Below are 26,835 nucleotides of genomic sequence, written 5' to 3'. Positions count from 1 at the left end.
GAAAGCTAAGAATGAGTCTTTATCCAGTATTAATTCATAACATTAAGCAAACAGGGAAGGGAAAAAACATGTACTTTCTCAACAGATGCTCTTAAGAAGCATCTGATAAAATTCAACATTTATTTCTGATTAAAAAAAAAACTGATTTAGTCTAGGAATAAGAGACATACTCAACCTTATTAAGGAAACTATTAAAAATTTACTAACAAAAACATTTAATATAAAACAAAGTATTTCCAACAAAAACAGGAGCAAGTCAAGTGCAGAAGTCCCAGTTACTACAATAATGAAAGAAGCTGTATTATAAAACTTTACTGGAATATGTAAGAGCTAAATAAATGAAGAAACTATGTTCCTATAGGGAAACATTCATTACTGCTAATGAAGAAATTAAATAAATTATTATCAACAAATAAATTATTATCCTGACCCTAAGTGTAAGAATAGTAAAAGGAACAAACAATGTGATTTTTCAAATGAAGGGTAATGAGAACACTCTACCCTTTAAGGAACCAAAACATACTTGAAAAAAACCAACAATATTATAAAATATTGTCTTGAGAACAGGAAGAGATCAATGGAACAGAATGGTCTAGATATAGACCTACATATACATTTCATATTATTAGAAAAAAAGACTTAAAAAAAGAAAAGTGACCATACAAATGTTTTTTTTAATTTGGAAAAAGAAAAAAATTAGACCCATTGTCACCCAATACAAATCTTCCCAAAAAATCTGAAATAAGTCGAGAATAGTTTTTAAAATCTAAAGAGAAAACCTTCTTTTCTAAAAAGACCTTAAAACCTAGAAACTATAAAAAAGGCTGACAGGTTTTAACTCATAAAAATTTTAAAGCTTTTTCATGACAAAAAGATCATAAGGTTTAGAGACAGGCAAGAAAGAGCCTGGGATAAGCCATTTCTAACATACATCACCAATAACTTAGAATGTACAAAGGTGTCCTTCATATTGTAAGACTACATTCCTGCTGTAACTGAAAACTAGCAAAAGATATAAACAAGCAATCCACAGAAAAACTATTAATGAATAGAAATGTGAATATGTTCAAGGTCTTAGGTAAATGCAAATCAGAAGGGCACTTTTTTGACCATAACATGAGCAAAAATTTCTACCAGTCTTATATATTAAAGTCTCTTTCGACAACAACTTGAGAGATGTCAAATAAAAATTCTAAATCCAGAATTCTAGTTTTCTTAACCTATACTGAAGAAGTACTCATATATATGCACAAAAATGTATGTACAACAGTGCTCATCATAGCATTATTTTTATCATAAAAAGTGAACTAAATATTTAATATTCAGGTTTTAGGTTGGGGTTTTAGGTTTGCTCAGAGGAAGAGTGCTCACCTACCATGTGTGGGGCACTAGATTAGATCCCCAGCACCATATACAAATAAAGATATTGTGTCCACTTATAACTAAAAAATAAATATTACAAAAATATTTAATATTCAGGTTTTAAAAAGGAATCAAATTCACAGAGACAAAGTAAAATGCTGGTTGCCAGCGGGGCAGGAGGGAGAAATGGGGAGCTGTGGCTTGAAGGGAGCAGGGTTTCAGTTTGAGATGACAGCAGCATTTTGGGGACGGCTGCATGACCACCTGGTGTGCATGTGCTTACTGCAACTGAATGGCACAGGTACAATCATGGCTGAAGTGTCAGAATGTGCTGTGTGTATTTCACCACACTAAAATGTGTTGAACCAAATGGACTTACACAGTATAATGTTTAAGTAAAAAGAATATGTTGCAGAATAATAAAGTATGATCCTGTTTATCTTTGAAGTAAATTTTTAAAAAGTTGAGATAGATACTAAAAAAAAAATGCATGTAAGTACAGGGAACAACATATTCTAAAAATTCATGGAGGAGAAGAGACTGAGTTTTGCTCTCCATAATTTGACTTCTATCACAATAATGTATTCATGTTATTACTTGCATAATTAAAAAAAAAAAAAAACACATTCACATTCACTGTCTTAAAAGACAGGTGATTCAGAAACTCACTTTAGTGATGATAACTTCTTGCTTCTGGCCAAGTCTGTGGCACCTGTCAAAGCATTGGTCCTCGGCAGCAGGATTCCAGGCCTACAGAACAGTATTGGCTTTAGTATTGGGCTGCCGGGTGAGTTATGGTTAGCCCTTTCATTTCAGCAACATGCACCATCTTTTTTCTGACTGAATTCATAATGCTGACACTGCAAATGTACTGAAGGAAAAAAGTCCACTTCCCCAATCACTCTGCTGAGAGGCAGGCATTCTCCTGTGTCACCTCACTCCACTTCTAATACTGGCTGAGTATCTCTTTGCTGAAATGCGTGGGACCATAAGTGTTTCAGATTTTAGTATTTCAGATCTGGGAATATTTGCAAAGACTTTACTGGTTGAGCATCCCTGAACCAAAATTCTGAGATCCAAAATGCTCAAATCCAAAACTTTTGAGTGTTGTCCTCAAAAAGAGTCCAACTTCAGAGCACTTCAGATGTTTCAGATTAAGGGTACTCAACCTGCACCCTAAATACATGGCTTAGCATGGATGTCAGCACCCAATTAATCAAGTAATTTCTGATTTTTTTCACTTTAAAGTGGGTCAGAGTATAAAAGTTTATACATTCTCTTAGATGACAATTTTTAATAGATGCAATTCTTGGGCCCATTTATGAAAATGTTTTCTCACCCTCTGCTAGTCTTTGGTTCTTTTACTTTCCTCTATTCAGGAAACAAAAGTACAAAAAAAAAAAAGATCCCTAAAAACTGCTTAAGATTTTTGATAAGGTTTTCTATATCTGCCTAAAATCAGTTTGACTTCTGGTTAACACCAACGTAATAAAAACACTGCTTAAGCTGAAGAAGAAAATGATGATGTAATGAAATGGAGGGAATATCCAAAAAGATGGAGGTCTGTAATCTAGAAAGAGAGTAGTCAACTGGTTTTTAAATAGAATCACGAATTATCAAGGTAAGGATCACCAGGATGACTGCAGAAATTGAAAACAGGGTATTTTGGGGGAAAGGTACATTATACAGCAAATTATCAGCCGAAAACTAAAACAACATCAGATGAATATATAGATGACAGTTTTACAATATGATTTATACGTAGGCTAACTGTTCCTTTCTTTTTTAAGTTCCCTAGGGATCTGAGGAAGAGGATGGTTTTGCTATTGAGTTGTAATTTGAATTTGGGATGCTTTTTCAGTGTGGAAGTTAAGGACACACTTAGCTTATGATTTTCTAGAACTGATAGGTATGATATTATCTGAATATTTTGTATTTCACAGACACATTTTAAAATTGTTACAACCAAGACACCAAGTCAAATGTCTTGCTGTTGCACCTATTTTATCTAGCAACCTAAAGACAAGCTGGCAACATACATCCAATGTGACTATCAGAAATCCAAACTGATAGCTCCCATTCCCACATGTAGTGATTAAGTAAATAATTAGTCTCACCAGAAGCTTATAATGGACACTATATACCACCCCTCTTACACAATGTTTGCATGAAAAGGTAAAAGACTTTCACAAATTTTTAAATTGAATTTTGTCTTCCTGGGATTTGACTTTTTTTTTTAAAGTTAGAAACATTTTCTGTCCTTTGGTTGTTTTGTTTTTGCTGAACTGGGAGCTGAACTCAAGGGCATTTTACCACTGAGCTCTATCTCCAACCCTATTTATTTTTTATTCTGGGACAGGGTCTCACCAAGTTGTCTAGGCTGCCCTCAAACTTGCAATTCTCCTGCTGCAGCCTCCCAAGTTGCTGAGATTACAGATATGTGCTGCATATAAGCCAGAGAGTGTTTTTTAAAAGTATAACTGGTAATAATTGAGTGGTAATAGAGTGCGGTGGTGCATACCTATAATCACAGCAGCGTAGGAGGATCACACAAGTTCAAAACTAGCCTCAGCAAGTTATCAGCCCCTAAGCAACTTAGTGAGACCCTGTCTCAAAATAAAATATAAAAATGGGTAGGGATGTGGTTCAGTAGTTAAGCATTCCTTGGTTCAATCACTGGTATCAAAAAAACCTTTATAATAATAAGTACTCTATTAATAACCTCTTCCTTATCTAGTACTAAGATTATATAAATAAGACAAAATAATTTGGGAATTTGTTCTAGAAAATTAAGGTTTTTGCATAAACACTGCATTAATATCAAACAATCTATAGTTATGGTGACTTTTTTGATACCAGGGGTTGAACCCAGGGGAACTTAACCACTGAGCTACATCCCATCCTTTTTTATATTTTACTTTGTGACAGGGTCTCACAAAGTAGCTGAGGGTGGCTTTGAATTCATAATTCTCCTGCCTCAATCTCCCAAGCTGCTGGGATTAACAGGCATGTATGTGCCACTGTGCCCGTTGAAGCTTTAGTATGGCTAAGAATTAGTCCAAATGCAATTTAAAATCTCTGTCCTCAGATTGAAGAGGTCTTAAATAATAACCATAAAACTCTTTTAAGATTTAAAACTTCACTCTAAAGCACTAAGGCAAATACAAACCTCTGCCAGCCACGATATGTGCCTATGAAAGCCTACATACGACTAGCTGGAATCTTACTGTGAAGGTCACCCTCAGTTGAGGGAAAAGAAGAGGAAAAAAGCTTTGGTATACAGGTACATGAATCAACTAAAACCTCACCAGAAAAAAAGATGTGTAAGATTCGTACACGCAGTGAGTCTGCAGTTCAGACACCAGGTGAGACCACATTCTGCATCTCACAACACATAGCACAGGGCCGTCTGCAGCCCACACAGCACCCGGCACAAACCAGGGTCACATCAGTTCATTCCCGTGTGTGTTCAGAATGTGCTACTGTGTGGACACCACCTCAGCCCAGCACTCAGACTTTAGCTTCCTTCCACCTCTAGGTCCGAAATGTACATCCACAAGTGACTGCACAACATTAGGCAATAATACTTTCTGCAAACACTCCATTAGTTATTTCTCCAATTGAGATCCCCGACCACCTGAGTTACCTGTGATCAATGTTAAGAATGCGGATTCCTGAGTCTTACCCAAGACCTCTTCAATCTGAAGACAGAGGTCTTAAACTGCAGTTGGACTAATTCTTAGCCATACTAAAGCTTTAAGATCACTATCACATAACAGGCGTCAGACTCCCATTGCCTGTACCACACCTTGACACTAAGCAGGGCCTCATTTCTCACAGGCTGAATGGACCGCTCACGTGTTCAGTTAGTAGGTATTTACTCTGCACACAGAAGAGAAGCAGAATAGTACCACATAACAGTACTTAAGAACACACAGTGTGACTCTGGTGTTCCCTACTGTTAGCTGTGTGAAGCTAGGCAGTTTACTTCTCTCCTTCAGTTCCCTCATCTATAAAATAAGGATGTTATTTTCCTCATAAGAATGTCGTGGGGATTTTAGTTAACATATGTAAATCCCTTAAGAGAAAGCCCCCAATATACACATTTACTAAGCTATTACCTATTTCTAAAGTCTGCCTCAGAATCTTCATAATAATAAATATGAAGTATCTTCAAAAGAGTTTGTCTTTTGAAAAGCCTGTAAAACTACTCACTGGATCCATTAAAAATACCCGAGAAGCTGCACAAAGATTCAAACCAACTCCCCCTGCTTTTAAGGACAGCAGCATGATAGTTGGAGAGCCTGCTTCAGTGTTCTGGAAACACTGAATGGACTCAGCTCTTTTCTTCTGGGCCATGGAACCATCCAGACGAGTGAACACAAATCCAGAGGCTCTAATAGGGACAAGGAGAGAAGTAACTCTTACTTTATTAAAAAAAAAAAAAAAAAATTTAAATAGTAGTTCAATCAATTCTTTCACTAATGTATATATGTGTCTACTTATTCTTGCAGTACTAGGGATCCAACCCAAGGCCTTGCACATGCTAGGCAATTGCCCTCCCACTGAGCTACATCCCCAACCCTAACTTACCTTAACAAACACTATGGAGGACCTACTAATATGCCAGCCACTGCGTTTTCTAATAAATTAGGGATCTGATCTTTTGAATCCTATGCTGCCACAAAACAGTCTTTTTTGTGACTCTGAACATCACTTCTGACAGATAAAATGACTAAAACTGGCAAAACATTAATTAGATATTTTTCTTTGATTCAAATCAATAAAAGTACATTAAATCCTTTGAGTCAAAGTGAAAAACACTGAACTCACTTAAGTGGTGTTTCTATTAGAGACAGGAACGTTGTAAACTGAGAAACAACTAAACTTTTTATGTTTGGATTCTTCTTTCTTAAGTCAATCAAAGCATGCATTAGAGCATTAATCTGAAAAAAAAATTAAGATACCCATTAGATTCCACTTTTAAATGGCAAAATAAACCCCACATTCTTAAAATTTTTATCCTGTGATTGTACATATTAATAGGATTCAGTTTATTTCTGTACATACATATAATATGCACTGATCAAATTCCAAAATGTTGTCCAAAAAAGGTGCTGCCATGTTACTTAACTAAAAGGCAAAATGAGACTAAATTTTTTTAAAAAAACTAAAAGAATACTACAATAAACTGAAACCCTTTCTCTCTCCTCTGAAATTCACCACATAAAGTAAGCAAAAAATCAGTAGCCAGAAAAAGGAAATTCAAAAGACATGATTAAAAGTAGAATGACTGTTACATGATGTGTATTCTCTTATATAAAAAATACTCAAATATCTGTACACATGTACTTTACCTTTGAACTGGACGTCCATTCCATATTGGACTTTTTCTCACTGTCACATGCCAATTCTTCTGGAGGACATTCTAATAAATTGTCTCCATGTATATCATTTCTGCATAAAGGGCATTTAGCATGTGGCTGTTTAAGAACAAAATAAGAGCCACACTGGTTAGAGGAAAAGAAATATAAATTTGCCTAAACATTTTAATAGATGACAGACTCTGTATCTCTTGTGGCCAGCACTTAATATATTGAGCCAGATTCAGTCACCTAAGGTAGATCTGTACATGATGAGCTCCAGCCAGCATGTACAGATGGAAGGGTTCATGGCATGGGATGAAGAAAGAGGACAGCGAGAGTGTGTGGCCTAGGGCTGGGCTGGGGCTCAGCGGCAGAGCCGCTGGGTTTGAGGCCCTGGGCTCAATCCTCAGCACCACATAGAAATAAATCAACAAGGTAAAGTATTTGTCCATCTACAACTAAAAAATAAACATTAAAAAAAAAATAAAAAGTATGTGGTCTTGACTGGCAGCAAGAGCTTAAAATGCTAAATACCACATCATTTGCAGGCAATTCTTATGACACCTTATACAGCTGTCCAGATCTGCCAACCACTATCAGGTTTGTTCAAAGCAACATCTGTTGTCTGTTATACTAAGACCTGCTAATAAAATTAGATTATATCTTAAATAACTAGATACAAATACTACTGCAATAAGAAAAGTTTCTGAAACTGAAACTCTTAGAAATCAGTATGCTAGTGTTACCTCTTGGGAGAAGGAAGATGGCAAAGGATTGGGAGGAGATACATGGATGTGTTTACCTTATGATAATTATAATTCTCTAACTGTACAACTGTAATTTATCCACTTTTTTTCTAAATGTATTCTACATGTCGAATCAAAATGTTTAAGAAAATCTGCACTAGCTGCAGGACTGCTTAAAAAGATTATTCTACCTCAAAAAAATTTACCACACAGAAGTATTTAGATCTACATTACCCAATATGATGGCAAATAATCACGTGGATCAATTAAGCTTTTTAAATGAGCCAAATTGAGGTGATAGGTGTATACAATACCACCAGAATTTGAACATCTAGTTAAAAATAATGTAATATATCACATTTTTATTTTAGATATGCTGGATTAAAGTGTATTATTAAAATAAATTTCATGTTTTTTTCACAAAAAATATGGCTGCTATAAGATGGAAATATCTTTCAGCCTTTCCTCATCAGTATATTTATCAGCAATGATCTAAACAGTACACAGAACTAGGATTACTGTCTGTAAAAAAGTGCCTCCAAAAAAAAAAAAAAATATATATATATATATATATATATAAAATAGTTAAAAGGGAATAACAATGAGAAATAAATCATCTATGAAGATACTGAAATAATTAATCATCGAAAAGGTCATTATTAAATATAAGTCGAAACTTCTATTTCCTTGGAACTGGGTTTCCATTACACTAAAGAAAAGCCCACCACTCCATGCAACAGTGATCCTATACTGAACAAAATACTTACCTGCTCATTCTGAATGACCTGACAAATACAAGGTTTACAAAACACATGTGCACAATGTGTTATCACAGGAACTGTTAAAGAATCCAAGCAAATTGCACATTCTTCATCTGAACCTGAGCTCAGAATTAACTTCATCTTCCTTATTAACTTCTTTCTCAATTCCTCAGGTGTATCATTTCCTAGAGAAAAGGCTGAAAAATTAATTTCAGAGCAAGATTTATAACATGGCTAGACAAATTAATCTACCTTACATAAGGCAAAGTTCTGTTTGCAAACATAGGTAGTCTTTTCATCTGTTCTTGACATGGCAAAAGCTAGTTTAAATTTGAAATTTTAAGAAAAAGTCAGAAGACAAAATAATAGATGATTCCTACCAAACCTCCTATAGAAGCATCATTACAGCTTGATCTGATTACACTAGCAGACTAAAAGATCCAACTTGAACCTTTCATCTAAGGGTATCTACCACTAGAAATCCTGCAAGAACCTTATAATTCCCTTTCTCTGGTAAAAAGTTCCTGAGTACACACCCTGAGTACACTAAGCCCTTTAATAAACAATGTTCACAGAGCAAAATGAAACAATAAACCAAATTTAAGCCACATAAAAAACTTCTCATTCCGATTTAAATTACTTCTAACAAATACAATGGCACACCTCCAACATACTTCTTACCTGAGGAGCCACTGGAAGACACTGCATTTGTAAGAAGGTAAGTGTGACAACAAATCTGCCGCAGTCTAAGCAGAAGACCCAGGACATCTGCATAGTGTGCAAGGACAGTTCCTTCATTAAAGTACCTGAAACAGAAACGTGTTACGAGTGAAATCCTCTAAACGACTTCTCTGGAAATTACTTCAAAACAAGAACAAAAGCCAGAAAAGCATACTTTAATTTAATGATACCAAGAGAGATTTGTTAACCACAGAGCACTACAGATGAGCAATGGCTGCCAGCTGTAGGAAAAGCTGGACAAGATGTTGAGGGATATGACCCACCAAACCACAATCCTTTAAAAGAGATGGCAGACTCAGGGTGCACACCTGGTGCCCTGAGCTTCTCTGCACACGTTTATACCAAAAAAGGAAGGCAAGCTGCACGAGGAAGCCCAGAAATGCACTCGACACGTGCAGGCCCAGTCCTCCACACCTCACAGCTCCAGGGCCTTGAATCTGTTATGTACGCACCAACAAAGAACCTAGAACAGATGTACATCCCAAAAGTAAACTGAGATATTTCCTGCTGTTCTGGCACACGGGTATGAACCTCACATGAACCTGGACTAGCAAATACTAGTTCAGTAAGAATTCAAGATACTTGAATGCTAAGTAATAATTAGCACAGAGCAAGGAAGGCAGCAAAAGGAAAGTCACCAGAGAAACACTGCCATAGAACAAACAAGAATTTTGACCAAGGATACCGCCATGACTTCATGTCACTCAATAAAACTCTTCTTCCTTAAAAAAGAATCCTAAGGCAACGACAAAGTGCTCTGAAAAAAAGACCTGGCTTCTACCAAAGCTGCGATGGGCCTGACCTTCCTGCAGTTCTCGTGCTGGGAGGATGCCCCACTTGTGCAGTCCTGCTCACTCTAGGCCCTAGTAGCACACACATCACACATGCTTCTGCTGGACCAGACTCCATTCCAACCAGTTCCTCATCCGCTACAGTCAGTCTCAGTTCCCACTCTCAGATTCCCACATTTTGTTCCTTTTGTTGGCAAGTCCTGTTGACCAATTTCTCTATACACCCTACAGACAGCACCCTGTCACTCCCAACACTGTACCTTTTAAAGATAGCTGCAAAGTCAGCAGACCTTCCTCAGCCCCGACCCCACCTTCCTCTGGAGATGGCCAGCCTCACAGGCCACTGCCTGACTCTGGATGCTATTTGCTCCCACTGGGCTTCACTTCTTCTACACACCTGCTGTATTGTCCTCTGCAGAATTCTCCTCTGCAGTACACATATATTCTCTTCCCCTTAGAAGCAGTTACCCATCCCAGCAGCTCAGGAGGCAGAGGCAGGAAGATCACAAGTTCAAAGCAAAATGCAAGGTGCTATGCAACTCAGTGAGACCCTGTCTCTCAATAAAATACAAAACAGGGCTGGGGATGTGGCTCAGTAGCCAGTGGCACTGAGATCAATCCCCAGTACCACCCTCCCCGCCAAAAAAAGCAGTTACCCAAACCCATTAAAAGCTGAACTAACAATCAAGCATCAACCCTACATACCAGTCTCATTTTTTTCTTCCTTTTAAAGATAACCTTAGTGGAATCTAGTCCATCTCTGCAGTCTCCATTTCTTTGTAATCTACTTCCTCATCTGAGAGTTTACCCTGGTAACTCCTGATCACAAGATTAATGGCCCTTTCTGAGTTCTCTACACCATGTGACACCACTGATCACTCCCTCTTTCTTGTACTATAACTTTCTTTTCTTTCTTCATACTTTTATCTTTAACGAATCTACAGTAACTTTTTAAAAATCTTAATTCATTTAAATGTGCACATCCTCCTTATAGTTTTGGTCCTTAATAAGTTGAACTATCTCTCTCTCTAGCCATGCATCCACCCTCTTCCAAATGGTTTTTATGTACTCCCATGACACAGTCAAAAATAGAAGCAAGCAAGGTCTTCGGACAAGCAATTCAAAACTTATGATTTTATGTAGACTCTAAATTTTTTTCCAGCCTAAAGGAATTACTTACCTGGTAAAATACACTATTATGTCATTCACTTCAACTATTAATTTTTAAACAACGAAAAAAAAATCCTATAGACCACAGAAGAAAATTATCTTTCAATAAATTTGCAACTTTACTGCTAACATATATTAAAATAACAACAACCAAAAAAAACGAAACGTGATTCAGTTAGTGGGAAACAAAGAAAGAAAAGTTTGAACACAGCTCTTTCTCCATACCTTCCAATAGTAGCTTTGCCTTCATTTTTCACAGATTGGTAAATCTTTCTCTCTTCATCTGAAAGTGTAATGTGCTGAATAAATACTTTACGTTCTGGTAACTCCAAAACAGGCTTTCCTTTAATTTTGCTTGTCTTTGTTCTTCTAAGTGTGATATTTTTAATTAGGGACTGTAAACGTCTAGTCAAAATAAAAAAAAAAATAATTAAAAAAACAACTTTTTATTTCTACATAGCAAGAAAGAAAAATTTAACTTATTACTATTTTATAACCTTAGTAAAGTTTTTTTTTTTTAATCCTTATTTGAGGTCTTATCCAATCTGATAATCACAGAACTATTCTTTTTTTTTTTTTTTTTAAAGAGAGAGGGGGGGAGAGAGAGAATTTTTTAATATTTATTTTTTAGTTTTTGGCAGACACAACATCTTTGTATGTGGTGCTGAGGATCGAACCTGGGCCGCACGCATGCCAGGCGGGCACGCTACCGCTTGAGCCACATCCTCAGCCCATCACAGAACTATTCTACAAGCAGAAAATTATTACAACAAATGTACTGAATTTTTTTCAACTAAATACCAATCAGTTTAATCTTCTTAAATCCTGTCTTTTCTTAAGCTCTTCTCTCCATTTTTGTTCCAGTCATTAATTCTCAATTGTCCTGTCAACTACATCATCAACAGTCAAGACTCAGATTCTTATGCTATAATCACAAGGTGCTTCATTTAAAGTTGCAAGAATACAAATATAGGTAAGAGCCAACCTTCTGTGAGCCAAAATAAACATTTTTACTTAATAAGTTTAAAAAATCCTATTTTCTATAATATGAAAATCAACAGTGTTATATGAAAATCTAAAGTGATTTTTACAAATAACAAGTGTCCCCAAAATAAAACCATGATGTGAAAATTCAGGGAAGAAACACCTTCTTAGTTCCACAATCTTTACAGCTCTCTCTCAACATCAGAATTAAAGGAGGCACACCACCTCTTTAAGAACTGATGTACACTTCCCCAACAGTGAAATACAAAAACAATTCCCTAACTTGAATTTAAATAGCTGGTTCAAGTGGTCAGTTCTGCCAACTAAGTTAATGGCTTCTGAATCTTTTTCACTCTAACTCATAGTAAGAAACACATTTTACTGCACCTGGAGAACATACACAAACAAATATATTTCTCAAAGCAATATTTACCATGTATGATACACTTTGAACTTTTATTTTCTCTTCTACTGTTTCATTTTCTTTTCAATACTGACTACAACCTTTATAACAATTTTGTAACCCACTAATGGTCCCAAAACCTCAGTTTAAAAATCACTGCTCTAAGATAAAAAACTTGAAGCACATTATTCTAGCAAATGGCTGCCACCAAGTTGAGTTTTCATTTATGTGTTCAACTTTTATCTGTGTCCACCAGAAACAACTATGGGAAACGTCCTCTCATAAAAACACTTGTTGAGGTCACTGAATCACATCATCAACAATCATGTACAAAACTATATGAATTATGACAATTTAATGCTTATAGGATCCTGAAGGATACTATTTTTCCTATCACTGTTGAATCTGTTAGTGGGGGCTCCAGTGGCTAAAAGCAACACCCAGAGCACAAAGCCCTGCCTTTCCATTCATTTTGGCTAAAATAGAAAAAAAGCAATTATTGGTGATTAGAAATCTTTGTCTCCCCAGAGTCAAAGGGATATAATGTATACACTTTTTAGAAAGGGAAGTCAAGAGTCAAATAAAAAGAATAATGGAAATGGTTCCACTGTCTGTCACCAACACACACATCAGCTGTTATGAAGTGACTTACCTAAGTCCTCCTTCATCTCCCATAGTGACGGGACGCTGTATTGTTCTATGCCACCATTCTCTATCAATAAATGGTTTAAGTTTTAAAAAGGACAGAAGAGACCACAAGTCCTTCAAAGAATTCTGGATAGGAGTTCCTAAAAATAAAAGGAAACTGTTATAACTCCTCCTTTTTCTTTTTTGATAGTTCTAGAATCAAACCTGGGACTTCACACGTGCCAGGCAACCACTCTTACCACTGGATCACACCCCCAGTCCCTATTGATGCTTAAGAACATCTGTCCTGTACAACCAGATGAAACAGGTGAAAACAGACACTCTGGATGAGGCACACCACTAACAGCTGTGCCTGCAGTCTTTTGTTACACATGTACACATCTCAAAATATAATTTTACTCTAATTTTTAGCTGTCACTTGTCAACATAAGGGGAACAGAAAAATCCAGTAAACTCCACTTTCTCTTCATTGCATACCTAGCTTATTTGGTTTTAAAATAAGTAGCACCAGCAAGAAAAATAAGCAACTAATATAAATTTATATTCCTTTTCCCATCTTCCAGTAAAGGTATCATGAATAGCAAACAGGCTCTAAGATGGACAATAGGAAAGTCAAGATTCTGATTATAGGATTGGAGTGTCTATTCTTCCCTGAGGTTCAAGAATAAGCAGGTTCCATAAATAACCTATGACCCTAAGGGTGTTATATCATGAGCAATTATGAAGAACAAGTCAAAACACTTGATTAAATTGTTTCTATCATTAATTTTAGAATTGACTTTTTAGTCAATTACAATGTTATATCACCAACTTAATAGTTAAAAAGTTTTTTTTTTTCCCTTTCTTTCTTTTGCAGTACGGAGGATCAAACCTAAGGCCTTCTATTTTAGATGAGCATTCTACCACTTACATCACGGTCCCCAAAATTATTTTTTAAATTTAACACAAGATTCCCACTTTTACCACTTTCACATAGGTGCTAGCTGGAGTAACAAGTGCATCCAAATTGGAAAAGGAGTTAAAAGTGTCACTGTTAACAGAGAATATGGTTTTATATGTTAAAAAAAAAAAAAAAAAAACCCAAAACTCCTCTGGCTCAAAAACAAATTTGGCAAAGTTGTAAGATACAAAATCCGTAGTGGCATTTCAATATGGCACTAGCAAATTATATGGGAAAAAAAAAAAAAAATGAAGAAACCCCATTTACAATAGCTATAACCAACCAAGAGACCTAGGAATAAATATAACCAAAGAGGCAAAAGCTGTCTACAAGGAGATCTAGGAAACAGTGATAAAATTGAAGAGAACTCAAAAATAAAGTGAAAAACATCCCGTCACAGATTGGAAAAATCGATACTGAGAAAATGTCTGTAGCACCCACAGCGATTTACAGATTCAGTGCAATCTGTACCAAAATATCAAAGACATTCTTCAGAATTAGAAAAGGAAAAAAAAATTTTAAATTCACATGGAATCTCCGCCAGGCACAGTGGCACACGCCTGTAATCCCAGCAGCTCAGGACGCTGAGGCAGGAGGATCGCAAGTTCAAAGCCAGCCTCAGTAATAGTGAGATACTAAGCAACTCAGTGAGACCCTGTCTCTAAATAAAACACAAAATAGGGGTGGGGATGTGGCTCAGTGGTTGATTGCCCCTGAGTTCAATCCTCAGTTCCAAAAAAGAAAAAAAAATTAACAAGGAATCTCAAACTCTGGAACAGCCAAAGCAATCTTGAGTAAAAAGAATAGAGCAGAAGCACTATATTACCTGACTTCAACCATCAACTGAAAGTCTGTGAGAATCAAAATAGCATCACACTGGCATAAAAACAGATACACAGGCCAATGGAACAGAACAGAGAGCGTGGAAGTAACCTACAAGTCTATCCACATAATTATCAACAAAGGTGCTAAGACCAGGTACAAGAAAAGGACCTTTTCAATAAACAGTGCAGAGATATTTGAATATCTCTATGCAGAAGAATGAAACTAGACCAGACCCCTATATCCCATCAGTTTCAAAAATCAACTTGAAATGGATTAAAGACTACAGGCAAGACCCAAAACTACTAGAAGAAAACAGGTAAAATGTTTTAGAACACTGGAATGAGCAAATATTCTTCTTTCTTCTTTTGATAAGATCCCAAAAGATCCCCAAAATGCAGGAAACAATTAAAAATAGTTAAATGGAATTACATGAAGGTAAAAAGCTTCACACAACAAAGGAAACAATCGTCAGTGAAGAAGCGACCTATAGAATGGAAAAATTATCTGCCAACTATGTATGTGATGGGGTTTGCCGTCCAGAATATATAAGGAACTCTGGAAATTAATAGCAAAAGAAAAAAATTGTTTTTAAATGATCAATACATCTAAGTAGACATTTCCCAAAAGAAGATACAGAAATAGCCAACAGGTATATGAAAATGATGCTCAACATCATTACTCATAAAAGAAATGCAAGTCAAATCCACAATGAGACATTGCCTCACTCCATTCAGAATGACTTATCAAAAGACAAAAGACAATTCCTGGCAAAGACATGAGGAAAAGAGAGCCCTTGTGCACTGTTAGTGGGAATGCAAATTAATACAGTCATCATGGAACATGGAAAGCAGCATGGAATAGAGTCATCTCACAGAAGAGTGACCAGAGGCTGAAGAGAGGAGCAGGGAGGGAGTAGTAAAAGCTTCGTCAGTGGGTACTAAGGTACAGCTAGAAGAAGTAGGTGGCTACAGACAATATCAACACACTTCAAAAGAGCCAAAAGAAAGGACTTTATTTTCACCCAAAGAAAGATGCACAATTAAGGAGATAGTTAGGCTTACCCTGAATAATGACACAATGTGTACATATCTTGAAAAGCCACATGGTACCCCATAAATATTTTAATACTTATAGGTCAATTTTAAAAATAAATCAAAACGGTGTAAGGTAAAAATAAGTCTGATGTCATAATTACCTGTCAATACCCATCTCCTTTCTGCTTCTAAATCGAGTGCAGCTTTTGTCTGCTGAGCATTTGGATTTCGAATGGCATGGCCTTCATCCAGGATCACTCTTAGCCATCTTATGCTATGTAATGGACTGTCCCCTTTCGTCTGAAAGAAGTGTGTCATGACAGTTGAAAAACACAGGAACAGGACATAATTTGCTTAATAATATTTGCTCTTTTTCTTTAACATCAACACTGCTTTTAATTCAAGAACTATGCCCGTTAAAGTACTGAACACTCACAAGCTGAGCATTATCAGAGGTAAGAACACTGAAGCCCAAGGTGCCAAGTTTGCTGTCCAAAGAACCACCATTAGGAAGCAGAAGAACCTGCCTTCAAACCCAAGTCTAGTCTAGCTCGCTAAAGAATCAAACTGTAGGATACCCTGAACTACTCTGCATCAGATTTACAATGATGATAAACAACTGCCAGTTATAAGAATTCTTTCAATGTAACAACCTTGATTTCTTTTATATAAAGGTAACATTCTTACCCAAAGTCTGAAATTATTTTCCTCCATTTTTTTTTTAGTATTACTTATTGGTGCATAATAATTATACATAACAGTGGAATTCATTGTTACATATTTGCACTTGTGCACAATTTAATAATATAATTTGGTCGATTTTACTCCCTAGTACCTCTCCTCTCCTCTTCCCATCTCCTTCCTCTATTCTATTGGTCTCTCTTCTATTTTCATGAGAAGACTGAAATTGTGACTAAAAGGTATTTTAAAAAATGTTTTAACTGAACAATTTGAATTATATATGTTTAAAAAAAAAAAAAAACTAGATTCCTAAAAGAACTGGGAAACTTATTAACTGCAGCTACAGAAAAGCTATTTTTTAAACCAAAATATTAATCAAATCATTACAACAGAAAACAATTTTCCAGAATAAAAAAATTTTCATTTATAAACTGCTATACGTACTTGTTACAAATCCAAAGTTGAATTTTAACTAAAAACATTCTAAATGGAAAACATTTCTAAATTAGTATCTAAACAAAATACAATCCTTCCTTTTTTAACCAAGTTTTTTAAAAATCCTACTATTCTCTACATATTAAGTATTAGAATAAAAGAGTACACAGTTTGAATTTTAGAACACTTCAGAAACCTGAAGAATGATAACAGTCCTTAAATTCAACCTTAAATCTCTAAATATCAGCACACTTACTCCATAGTCATGAGTTAAAATGTTGTAGGTAGTCAAAACAATATCCTGTTTTGAAAGCAAGGCTGGGTCTCTAATACGATCAGGACCATAATAAACATAAAAATTCAAGTGCACCTCTGATTTTATATGTTGCCCAAACTGGTCCTAGAAGAAAATTAGAAATATTTTTAATAATGTATTATGTACATAAGAAATATAGTCCTGGCAATAGTGTCACAAATCAAGCTACCACAATTGCATAAAATAAATTTTTTTGTAATCTAAACTAACAAGATAATAACGATAACTATTAATTATTATTACATTGTCAGAAAAACTGACACATACAGTAATCCTGGACCTACCAATATAATAAAAAGCCATTCCATTTTAAAGAGAAAAAAGTTATCAAGCTTCTTTCAAACAGAAATTAGCATTTTGAAAATTTAATGTTTTAATAAAAATGTTTTTCTATGAATTAGGAGACTCCTAATATCAAGATTAAACATAATAAACCAGCAACTAATATTTCCAAAGATGTAGGGCAAGATTCAAGCACAGTACCCGTTCTTTCCTTCAATTTACTAGGCCTGCTATTTGCCAAATATCAACCACAACAATGATGCAGCTGAAAATGGGAAAAATAACAAACTGTCCCTGTCTTGTTTTTTGTTTTGTTTTTATAAGTCATGAAAACAATTGACCTGGAAGACTTTGAGGGAAAAAAAATTTAGGATTAGGATGTACAACAAAAATAGAAGGTGGTCAGGGACAGCGCCTATCACTCACTATTCAGAGTGCGCTCACGCTTTTATGGGAGGAAGGGCATACTGCAGCAAAGAAAAAGTAATGCGAATGTGTTAGATTCTTGGTGATTATTAAAGCTTTCTGAGTAAATGCAGATCTCATTAAAATGCCTCATAATTTTTAAAAAAATACCACGCTTTAAAGGAAAGAAGAAAAACTTAACAGGAACTTAACAGGACCCAGAACAAAGGCAAAGAAACAGTGGTTAGAAAGTTAGGTAACAAGACATTCGTGAGAGCCAAAGAATATTAAACTTCAATGATGACTTTTAGTTTGTAAATTATGTTCATCCTATTTATAAAAAGGTTTGGAGATGGGTTACAAAATAAGACACACAAAGTAAGGCAGAAGAACAAAAACAAGCTCAGTGGTCTCCACAAGGAGGTCAAAGAAGCTCTCCCAAAACTTTCCAGAAAAGGTGGGAGTAAACCCCAGACAACTGTGGACTGGAGAGAGCCTGCAACATGAAACAGAACAGGGAAAATGCAAAGAAGTAAATAGCAAATGTGAAATGATAAAGGTAAAAATACAGAGAGAATTTTCAAGAAATTTGGTGGAGAAGAAATCTAGTACTGAGAAAAAATTCTATATAAGCAACCTGAGTCAGAGGGTGGCAATAAAATAGCACAGTGTATTTCTGAAAGAATTAGATTGTGAATAGAAGAAAATCAACTTTCCTGAAGAAAAAACTACCATTACTCTGTTTCTGGATACTGTGCTGGGTTCCATATGAATACAGAAAATGACAAGTGTTATGGTTTAGATATGAGGTGTCTCCCAAAAGCTCCTGCTAATGCAGGAATATTCAGAGGTAATCAGCCTGTCTTAGTTTAAATGGATGGGTCGTAACCATAGGCAAGTGGGGCGTGGCTGGAGGGGGCCGGTCACACAGGGGGTGTACCCTGAAAGGGTGCACCTTCCCTATGGTCCCTTCACTCTATCCCTTTGCTTCCTGCCCACCATGAGCTGACAGCTTTCCTCTGTTCGGACCTTCCCAGTGATGTGCTGTCTCACATCAAGCCCAGAGCAATGGACTCAGCCATCTACAGACTGAGATCTCTAAAAACACGAGCCCCAAATAAACGTTCCATTGTCTAAGTTGTTCTTGTCAGGTGGTCACAGAAAAGAAAAAGGTACTAAAATATTAAACAACATGTCTAAATATCCAGAATTAATATGTGATAGAAGATGGACTGTCCCCAGGCCTTAATCCTTTAACTGGATTATTTTCCATATTTGGGGTGGGGGGAAAGGAAGATGAGTTTCCATGTTCTTTAGAACATTATGTCACTCACTTGGGAGACAGCAAGCAGCTTGCTGAGAGACTGAAAAATTCTAACTCTTTACCTTGAACCCCTATCTATATGCCCAACCATCCCTCATTCCTTTCAATTTTCACATAATCTCAGTAGGAAAGACTTGGGAAGTTTCATTTACTATGTTTATATTACTCAAACTTTGGTTTCCAAATATAAAATTATAAAGAAATACTGATGCTGTGAGTGGTGCACGCCTGCAATCCTAGCAGCTCAGGAGGCTGAGGCAGGGGGATCACGAGTTCAAGGCCAGCCTCAGAAACATAGAGGCAGTAAGCAACTCAGAGAGACGCTGTCTGTAAATAAAATACAAAATACGGCTGGGGATGTGGCTCCGCAGTTGAGTGCCCCAAGTTCAATCCCCAGTGCCCCCTGCCAAAATAAATAATTAAAAAAATAAAAAGAAATACTGATAATCCAGTTTTAAAATACATCCCTATATATACGCCTTTAAGGAATCATAATTATATTGTTTATGCTTCCATTAATACTGCTATGCCTCACCCTACAACAGCCATTCAAATGTGCGTGTACTGCCCTTCCCAGGAGAAATCACACATCAAAAGAAAGTTTTATTAGAGCAAAAAAGAGGAATAGATCACTAAAACTATCTAGTCCTAAGAGGAAAAATGGATGCACTGAGATAAGAGGTATTTCCTTTTTTAAAAAACAAATAAGCCAAAAACTTAAACAGAAAAGCCCTGCCACAGCAGGCAAGCCCATAAAGTGAAGGATAAATCCATTCAGTCAAAACTATCTAGTCCTAAGAGGAAAAATGGATGCACTGAGATAAGGGGTATTTCCTTTTTTTAAAAAAACAAATAAGCCAAAACTTACACAGAAAAGCCCTGCTACAGCAGGCAAGCCCATAAAGTGAAGGAGAAATCCTTTCAGTCAACACCAGGCCAAGAAAAAAAAGCCAAGAACAGACACTAGACGATCACTATCTTTCCCAATGCAGTTCTGACCACTGATGGTAAAAGCCCGATGACAACAATGAAGAGTAAGTGAAAGCCCCCGGCAGGACGAACCTGCAGCACGGCAGTGAAGGCGAGCAGAGAAGCACCAGCAGAGGTGAGGTCTGACAAGAGGACAGTGGAGTAGGATGAAGCAGCCCTAGTGCGCTGCACGGACACCAGTGGGAAGAGAGCGGATTATCAACAGACGGGGAAGAGGAGAAAAAGCAAAGGCAGAAGAGACGGAAAACAATGTACACACTGAAGTACTGGTCTTAAAAAGAGGTGAGAGACTTCCTTCTCTCAGATAAAAGGAGCAAAGACAGAGAACTGATAACCTCAGAGGCAGCAAGAATGCAGGTTCATATACAGGGGACACCCACAGTGCTTTCAAAAGACTCAGTATTTCATTACAATGTGAGGTCTTAAGCGCAAATTGGACAGGGAGCAAGCAGCACTTCCCATGTTATGATTTGGAAAAGAAAAGCAATCTGTTGGGTGGGCAGGTGGGGGGACAAACTCCTCTAGTGAGTAACCTTGAAAGCATAGGCTCAGGAGTCCTAGTATTGGACACAGCACCCAAGTTCCATCATGTGTTTCCTGGGTGACGTTACTCAAGCTACTTAACCTCTATGTTTCAATTTGGTCACCTGATAAGTGAAAATAATAATTGTGAGGATTAAATAGAAAAATCTATAAAAAGAGCTTAAGAACAATAAAAGCAGAAAGGGGCTGTGTTATAAAAATAAGTAACTATGCATGTAATTATCAGAAAAAGAAGTTCTGATAGTCAGTTGGTAAACATGGTGGAATATTAAATTATGTATCCTTTCTATTCAGGGAACAAAAGTGGCAAAGGCAAAAATATAACCAAATCTCACATTAGCAAATGAAGTTCTTTAGCATAAATCTTCAAAGAAAAATTACTTCAACTCAGCAAACATAATCCCAACTCACCTAACACAAAATGATGACAAAGCATATTTCTAACAGAATACATTTTATAAGACAAATATAAATTACACCACATTTTAAATGAAGACTTCAAAGACTTACAATCCAGTTGCTCAACACAGAAAGTGGGCAGATAATCAGTGTTGTTCTTGGTCTCTCTTCAACATCAGTTTTCTTTGAACCCTCCACTGCAGATGCTCCTGAGGACAAATCATTGACAAAGCCTTTGACTACTTTTATTTTATTTTGGGGGTGGGGGGGACATACATGTCAATAAGGAGGTGGCAATCATCTGCCTCATGAGAAGAGAAATTGAGTAGAATTAAAATGAAGTGGATGAATTTGTGTCTGTAGCCATGAAGGAACAGAGACTAAATTTTACCTTGTCACTTTAAAAACCTAAAACCCCAGAGAATGTTTATCAGAAGAGCCAGCAGGATGTGCCTGGAAGGATACAGAGGCAGCAGTCTGTGACACTGCCGGGTGTGCACAGCCTATATTGCTATTTGTAATGGTTCTACATGGTTTCTTAAACCTGCAGTATTTGTACTCCAAGCTGGCCCCAAGTGATCCTTACTTTGCTACAACAACTTATGCATCCCTCCCCCCATTACACAAGGGCAGCTCTCTGTCACCCACAGGATATGGTCAAAATGACTCAGGTGACTTATACTCCAATGGAGGAAGCGGGCCACAGACATACATAGAGTAACATCAGGCAGTGACAATGTGAAGAAAAAATTAAATGTGATGTGAGGACAGAAACTGTGGGCTTGAGGAGGTCTGAGAGGGAGGGTTATGGAGGGTACTGCTTTTTGGGTGACAATCTCTTAGAAACCTAAGTGAAGCAAGACAGCAAGCTGAGCACATATTCAGGGACACTGGGCTGGACACCAAAGTCCTAATAGCAGTTGATGAAAATACAGAAATAAGACGCATTTGCTGAAATGCCAGTGTATTAAACAGATGAGACCAAGGGACAGAGACACACACTGCCCCAGATCTCTGTATCTTTAGCTCAATCTCTTTCCATCTCAAATACTTACTCTTAAGCAATGTTTTCAAATGAGCTACAAAATACAAAATTATAATAAAGATCACTAATATTCTTCAATAAAAAGCAAATTTTAATCATAACAAAAACTAAATGTTTTTTATAATTCAATTGAAATCAAATTAAGTAATCACACTTTAAAACAACTATAAAATTACTCTTGTGTCTTCACTAGAGAACTCCCTGTGCTTATTTATGCCTTTGTAAAACAAGCACAGTAGGAAAAAGCACTGAGGGAAATGACATCAGGATGTGGCTTTCCCTTTGCTCTATTTTCTAAACTTCTTTAATATGGTTTAATAACTTTTGTCATTTTTCATTGAAAAACAGAAAAAACTGGAAAACTAGCAGATTCACTGACCCCTTTTCAAGGTTTTCTTCTTTGTTGCAGGGCTAGGTGAAGTCAGTGCACATGCAAAGGCTGCATCTTCTTTGACCTTGGAAGATCCTGCTGATGTAAAACCACAGCCAATCAGATACTTTACAGTGTCACCTTCCCTGGGCTTTATGAGAGGAAAGAGATCCCATTTTTACAGCATGTTACGAGCATATATTATTGAAAAAAAAAAAAAAAACTATCTGGTAACAAAAATTGTCACCTCTGACAATAACTGTGTCTCTCTAGCTCACAGAAGGGATGCAACCACTCATGGTAAGACTACTGCTTCGAAGAATGGTGAGAGGAGGAGCAGGCCTACACTCTGGGGTGGAAAAAAATTTTTCAAGGAAACAGATGTTTGATTCCTAATAACAAGGCCACCAAATTTCCAGATCAGTTCAATGATGATCAGTTTATTTCCAAATGCAATACAATTTCTTAATTCAGTAGGAAAACAATTTGATCTGAATTAAAGAAGAATAAAGTAAACAATGTTTTGGAGATGCCAGGCATTGTGGCATCGTATGCAATCTGAGCATCTTAGGAGGCTGAGGCAAGAGGATCCCAAGTTGGAGGAGACCAGTCTCAGGAACTTACCAAAATTACTGTCTCAAAATAAAAAATAAAAATGACTGAAAAAGTAGCTCAGTGATAGGGCAACTCTGGGGTTCAACTGTCCCCCATGTTGGGGTTGCGCACACACAGGGTTGGGATGTTTTAAGAATAGAGGGAAGAAATAAAGCTATTTATTTTTATTTTTACACCCTTTAAAGAAGGGAATATTAACAAAAAAGGTACTCCCAACTTAACTTTGTGAATTACTATTTATACATAAAAATATCTTATTTAAGTTATTTTTTTAGTAGAAAATTATTTTAAGTTGATCTAAGTATGACCCCTTAGATTTTAATTTGAAACTACTTATTGAATTTTCCTTATTTAATTCATTTAACATATATGAAGTTCCATGAAGAGTTCAAATGTAAACAGAAGCAAAGTTGAAGACGTATTACTCAAAATTTCCAATCTTGGGAAATGCAAACCAGTAGGGTTTTACTTTAATAATCCTTAAGTGTGGACTCTTAGTACTAAGAAGGTCTAGGACACACATACCTTTTGCCCGGCTTTTAGTCTCTGACTGTATATTTTTCAGTTTGCCTAAAACAAAACCAAAATAAACATTAAAACGGGCATGCAAGGCTAAAATACAGACACATTACCCAACCCAATCCTCTGCACATTAATTACCTTTCGTTTTCTGTGGCAATTCACTTGCTTCAATTTCCTCTGAATCACTGCTTTCAACGTACTGGACAGTAATTTTTCTTCTAAAATTTAGTATACACAAAGAAAATCAATCCAAAATGGGATATGACACTCTTTTAGTAAATGGAATTCAAATGCTTTTTCATCTCACTGTTTATTTTTTGAAATATTTTCAAGAGAAAGATTTTATTTGACTTATGAAAGTCAAATCTGTCAAAAGCATCTGTTTTCATAACCAGATGTACTTATTTATAAAATACATATCATTAATATTAAATTTAAAAAACTAAGTCAAAAAAATAATCATTCTAATAATGAATTCAATATTTTATAGTTCAAATAACACCTTTATGTAAAACTAAAACAAAAACGAAAAGGTCCTTATCAAAGCAACTACTTCAATATAAAGAAATAAGCAACCAAAGGCAAAATGATTCATCATAATGGAAAATTTCCTAAATTTCATGTAGAAACATGTAACTGGTTAAGTGGCTAGGAATAATGGACCCTGCAGTGAGTGAGACCACCCAGACTCAAATCCTCATTCTGCCACTAATTTGCTGAGACTTTAAGCAAGCCACCTTATATGTTCCTATGTCGCAGTTTTCTCACTTAGCGAGTGGGGGTAATGTGATCCTCCTGGTAGGATCAGAGGTGCCTGCTGCACAGGAGGCACACCCACACCAGCCACAGGGAGTGTGCCACATGCTGCTGAACTCAGCACTGCACTCTACTGCCTTTTACCCGGTACAGTCACTACCAGTACCATGTTAGCTAGGTTCACAGCTCAGATCTACGGACCTGAGATTCAGATAAAAGAAAAACTGACAAGTGCCGGTTCTGGGTTCAGTTCTGATGGGTACCAATGATAGAATCATCGCCCATGATGGTTAAGAGACTACTGTTGGCAGGACTCAGGCACATGGCATCACACCTACAGACACCACAGAAAATTGTGCCACAAAAGCCCAGTATGTGCACAGCCTTCAGAGAGTATAAATTAAGTTGTTAAAATTCAAGGTAGATCAGAGGGGTATGATGTATTTTACTAAAATTCTTCCCATATTGTAGCCTAAGTCAGTATGATACTCTCCATAACTACCTAAATGTCTTATTTTCATTATAGTGAACTTAAAAAAATTTGAAATGAGCAAAAGAATGGTTCTGTCAAGTCATCCAATACATAATTCTTTAGTGTTCATTCCCTAGATGCATTAAAGAAAACTATTTTAAAGTCTAAACAAAAACAAAAAACTCAGGAGCTTGATCTTCATTACTAAGTGAAAGAAATAATAAGTGGCAGAAAGATGAATGATTATTAACTCACTTCTTCTATAGATCAACATTACTTTTCTTCAATTGTAAAAATGAGAACAGACTATCCAAGTCAGTGATTCTGGCAATGAGAAAGTATCTGAAATAACTATGTAACTGAGATAAAACGGTCATCTTTCTTTCATATATATAAGAAAAAGAGTTTAAATTAAAACATCTCATTTAATCAAACCACAAGAAAATTTACCTTTTGGGGCGAGAGCTAGACAATTCTGACATGGAACACTTTTTCTTCTCCTTGATATGTGAAATACTGGGTTCTTCACTACATCTAGATCTTTCTATTTCAAAGAAAAAGCCAAATATACAGATAATTATCCAATTGTCTTAAACCAGCAGTACCACCTCTTAAAATCTTGGTTTTACAATTACTGATCTGTTTTCTCAACATCTTCACTTTTTTCAAATGCCCTGTTTTTTCCATGAAACAGCCAGTTGTAGTTACTCTACATTTTCCCAACCTAGAACCTTCAATTTCTTGGGATGCAATCCTTTCCCAGGAGTCACCCAGCCAGTTCCCACACTGGATGAATTCCTCTGTACCATGGAGGCCCAGGCGGCCAAAAGCTGTGGTAGGGGAGGGGTTCACAAAACAGAACAGAATCACACACAGCTGCTGTCAATCACTAACCAACTTTCCAGATCCCGGCTGTCACTTTGTTACTTATCAACTCCTTCCTCCACTTCCCATAGCCATTCTCCACAATGACCACACTATACCACATCCTCTGCCTAGATTTTAACTCCTTGCACACCTAGACCACCTCGTTCCCTTTACAAGGAAAAGCAGATGCCATCGCCTAAGTCCCAATTCTCCTGCCTTTTTTTAATGGCCTTCCTCTTCTACTTATTCCCATCTGACTACTTTATTTCTAATGTCAGCTCATCCAACTGTTCTCTCATGCCCATTTCATTCCTCAAGCCTACTAAGCATTTTCTTAGTTATATCCAAAAATCTTCCAGCCTACAGATTTCTTTCCTACCACCACAAAACAAAACCCCATCTGCAGCTTTGTTCGCTCTAAAAAAGATTTTCCTATTTAATTTTCCTATCCCCAATAGCACAGTTACTTCCAAATAGTCCTCTTACGATTCTTACCTAAAATACGTTCCGTTTTACTCTGCTTTAACCTACCTTCAGAAATTGACTTTGTGAAGTCATATCACTACTAAATCCACATATCTCTTTTCTTTTCTCCTTGGACTTCAGAATGTGGCTCTAACCTATCTTTCTAGCTTAATCTGCTGTTATTCTTGCACAATGCATTATAAATAACATGAAATACACTAAGGTCCCAAAACAAAACATATTCTTTATTTTTTTCTTAAACTATCCTTTCATGAAATTATTTTTTTTCATCCAAAAATGTTCTTCCTAGCCTTTTGCCTATTGTATAATCACCAAATCACTTCTGTAATAAAACTTTTCCTGATAGCCAATCCCTGTGAGGTCTTTCAGAAAGAGATCCTAAATTTTTTTATATTGAAGATGAAATTGCAATTTATTAGCTGGAAAAAATGTAAATCAAATTATCAGGTCATAGCTAAAATTAAGGCTTACCTTTGCCTTGCCCATCTGCCTTTTCAGTAGAACTGTTTCCTCCAAGTTTCTCAGACTCATCTTTAACATTACATTCCTTACATTC

The 26,835-nt window shown here is 36.4% G+C and overlaps 1 protein-coding gene across 6 annotated transcripts in view; it reads right to left on the bottom strand.

Annotated features, from left to right (window-relative positions):
- Hltf (helicase like transcription factor) overlaps window positions 1–26,835 on the bottom strand; it is a 48,198-nt gene that overhangs the window by 2,785 nt on the left and 18,578 nt on the right. For 3 of the 6 annotated variants that reach the window (XM_015486959.2, XM_015486960.2, XM_048794218.1), the window contains exons 9-24: window positions 26,751–26,835; window positions 25,377–25,470; window positions 23,837–23,916; window positions 23,702–23,746; window positions 22,571–22,660; window positions 21,258–21,355; window positions 17,144–17,287; window positions 15,933–16,071; window positions 12,977–13,112; window positions 11,163–11,342; window positions 8,917–9,041; window positions 8,242–8,432; window positions 6,720–6,845; window positions 6,196–6,308; window positions 5,578–5,758; window positions 2,032–2,112 (exon numbers count right to left, since the gene is read on the bottom strand). In XM_015486959.2, coding sequence (XP_015342445.1) covers window positions 2,032–2,112; window positions 5,578–5,758; window positions 6,196–6,308; window positions 6,720–6,845; window positions 8,242–8,432; window positions 8,917–9,041; window positions 11,163–11,342; window positions 12,977–13,112; window positions 15,933–16,071; window positions 17,144–17,287; window positions 21,258–21,355; window positions 22,571–22,660; window positions 23,702–23,746; window positions 23,837–23,916; window positions 25,377–25,470; window positions 26,751–26,835 — 1,908 coding nt within the window. The remainder of the gene's footprint in view (window positions 1–2,031; window positions 2,113–5,577; window positions 5,759–6,195; window positions 6,309–6,719; window positions 6,846–8,241; window positions 8,433–8,916; window positions 9,042–11,162; window positions 11,343–12,976; window positions 13,113–15,932; window positions 16,072–17,143; window positions 17,288–21,257; window positions 21,356–22,570; window positions 22,661–23,701; window positions 23,747–23,836; window positions 23,917–25,376; window positions 25,471–26,750) is intronic. The other 3 variants (XM_015486962.2, XM_015486961.2, XM_015486963.2) reach the window with 3 other exon arrangements.

Source organism: Marmota marmota, unplaced genomic scaffold (assembly GCF_001458135.2).
Source record: "Marmota marmota marmota unplaced genomic scaffold, marMar, whole genome shotgun sequence".
NCBI lineage: Eukaryota > Metazoa > Chordata > Mammalia > Rodentia > Sciuridae > Marmota > Marmota marmota.
Note: the sequence above shows the minus strand (reverse complement) of the source record. Positions and strands in the feature narration are given on the sequence as shown.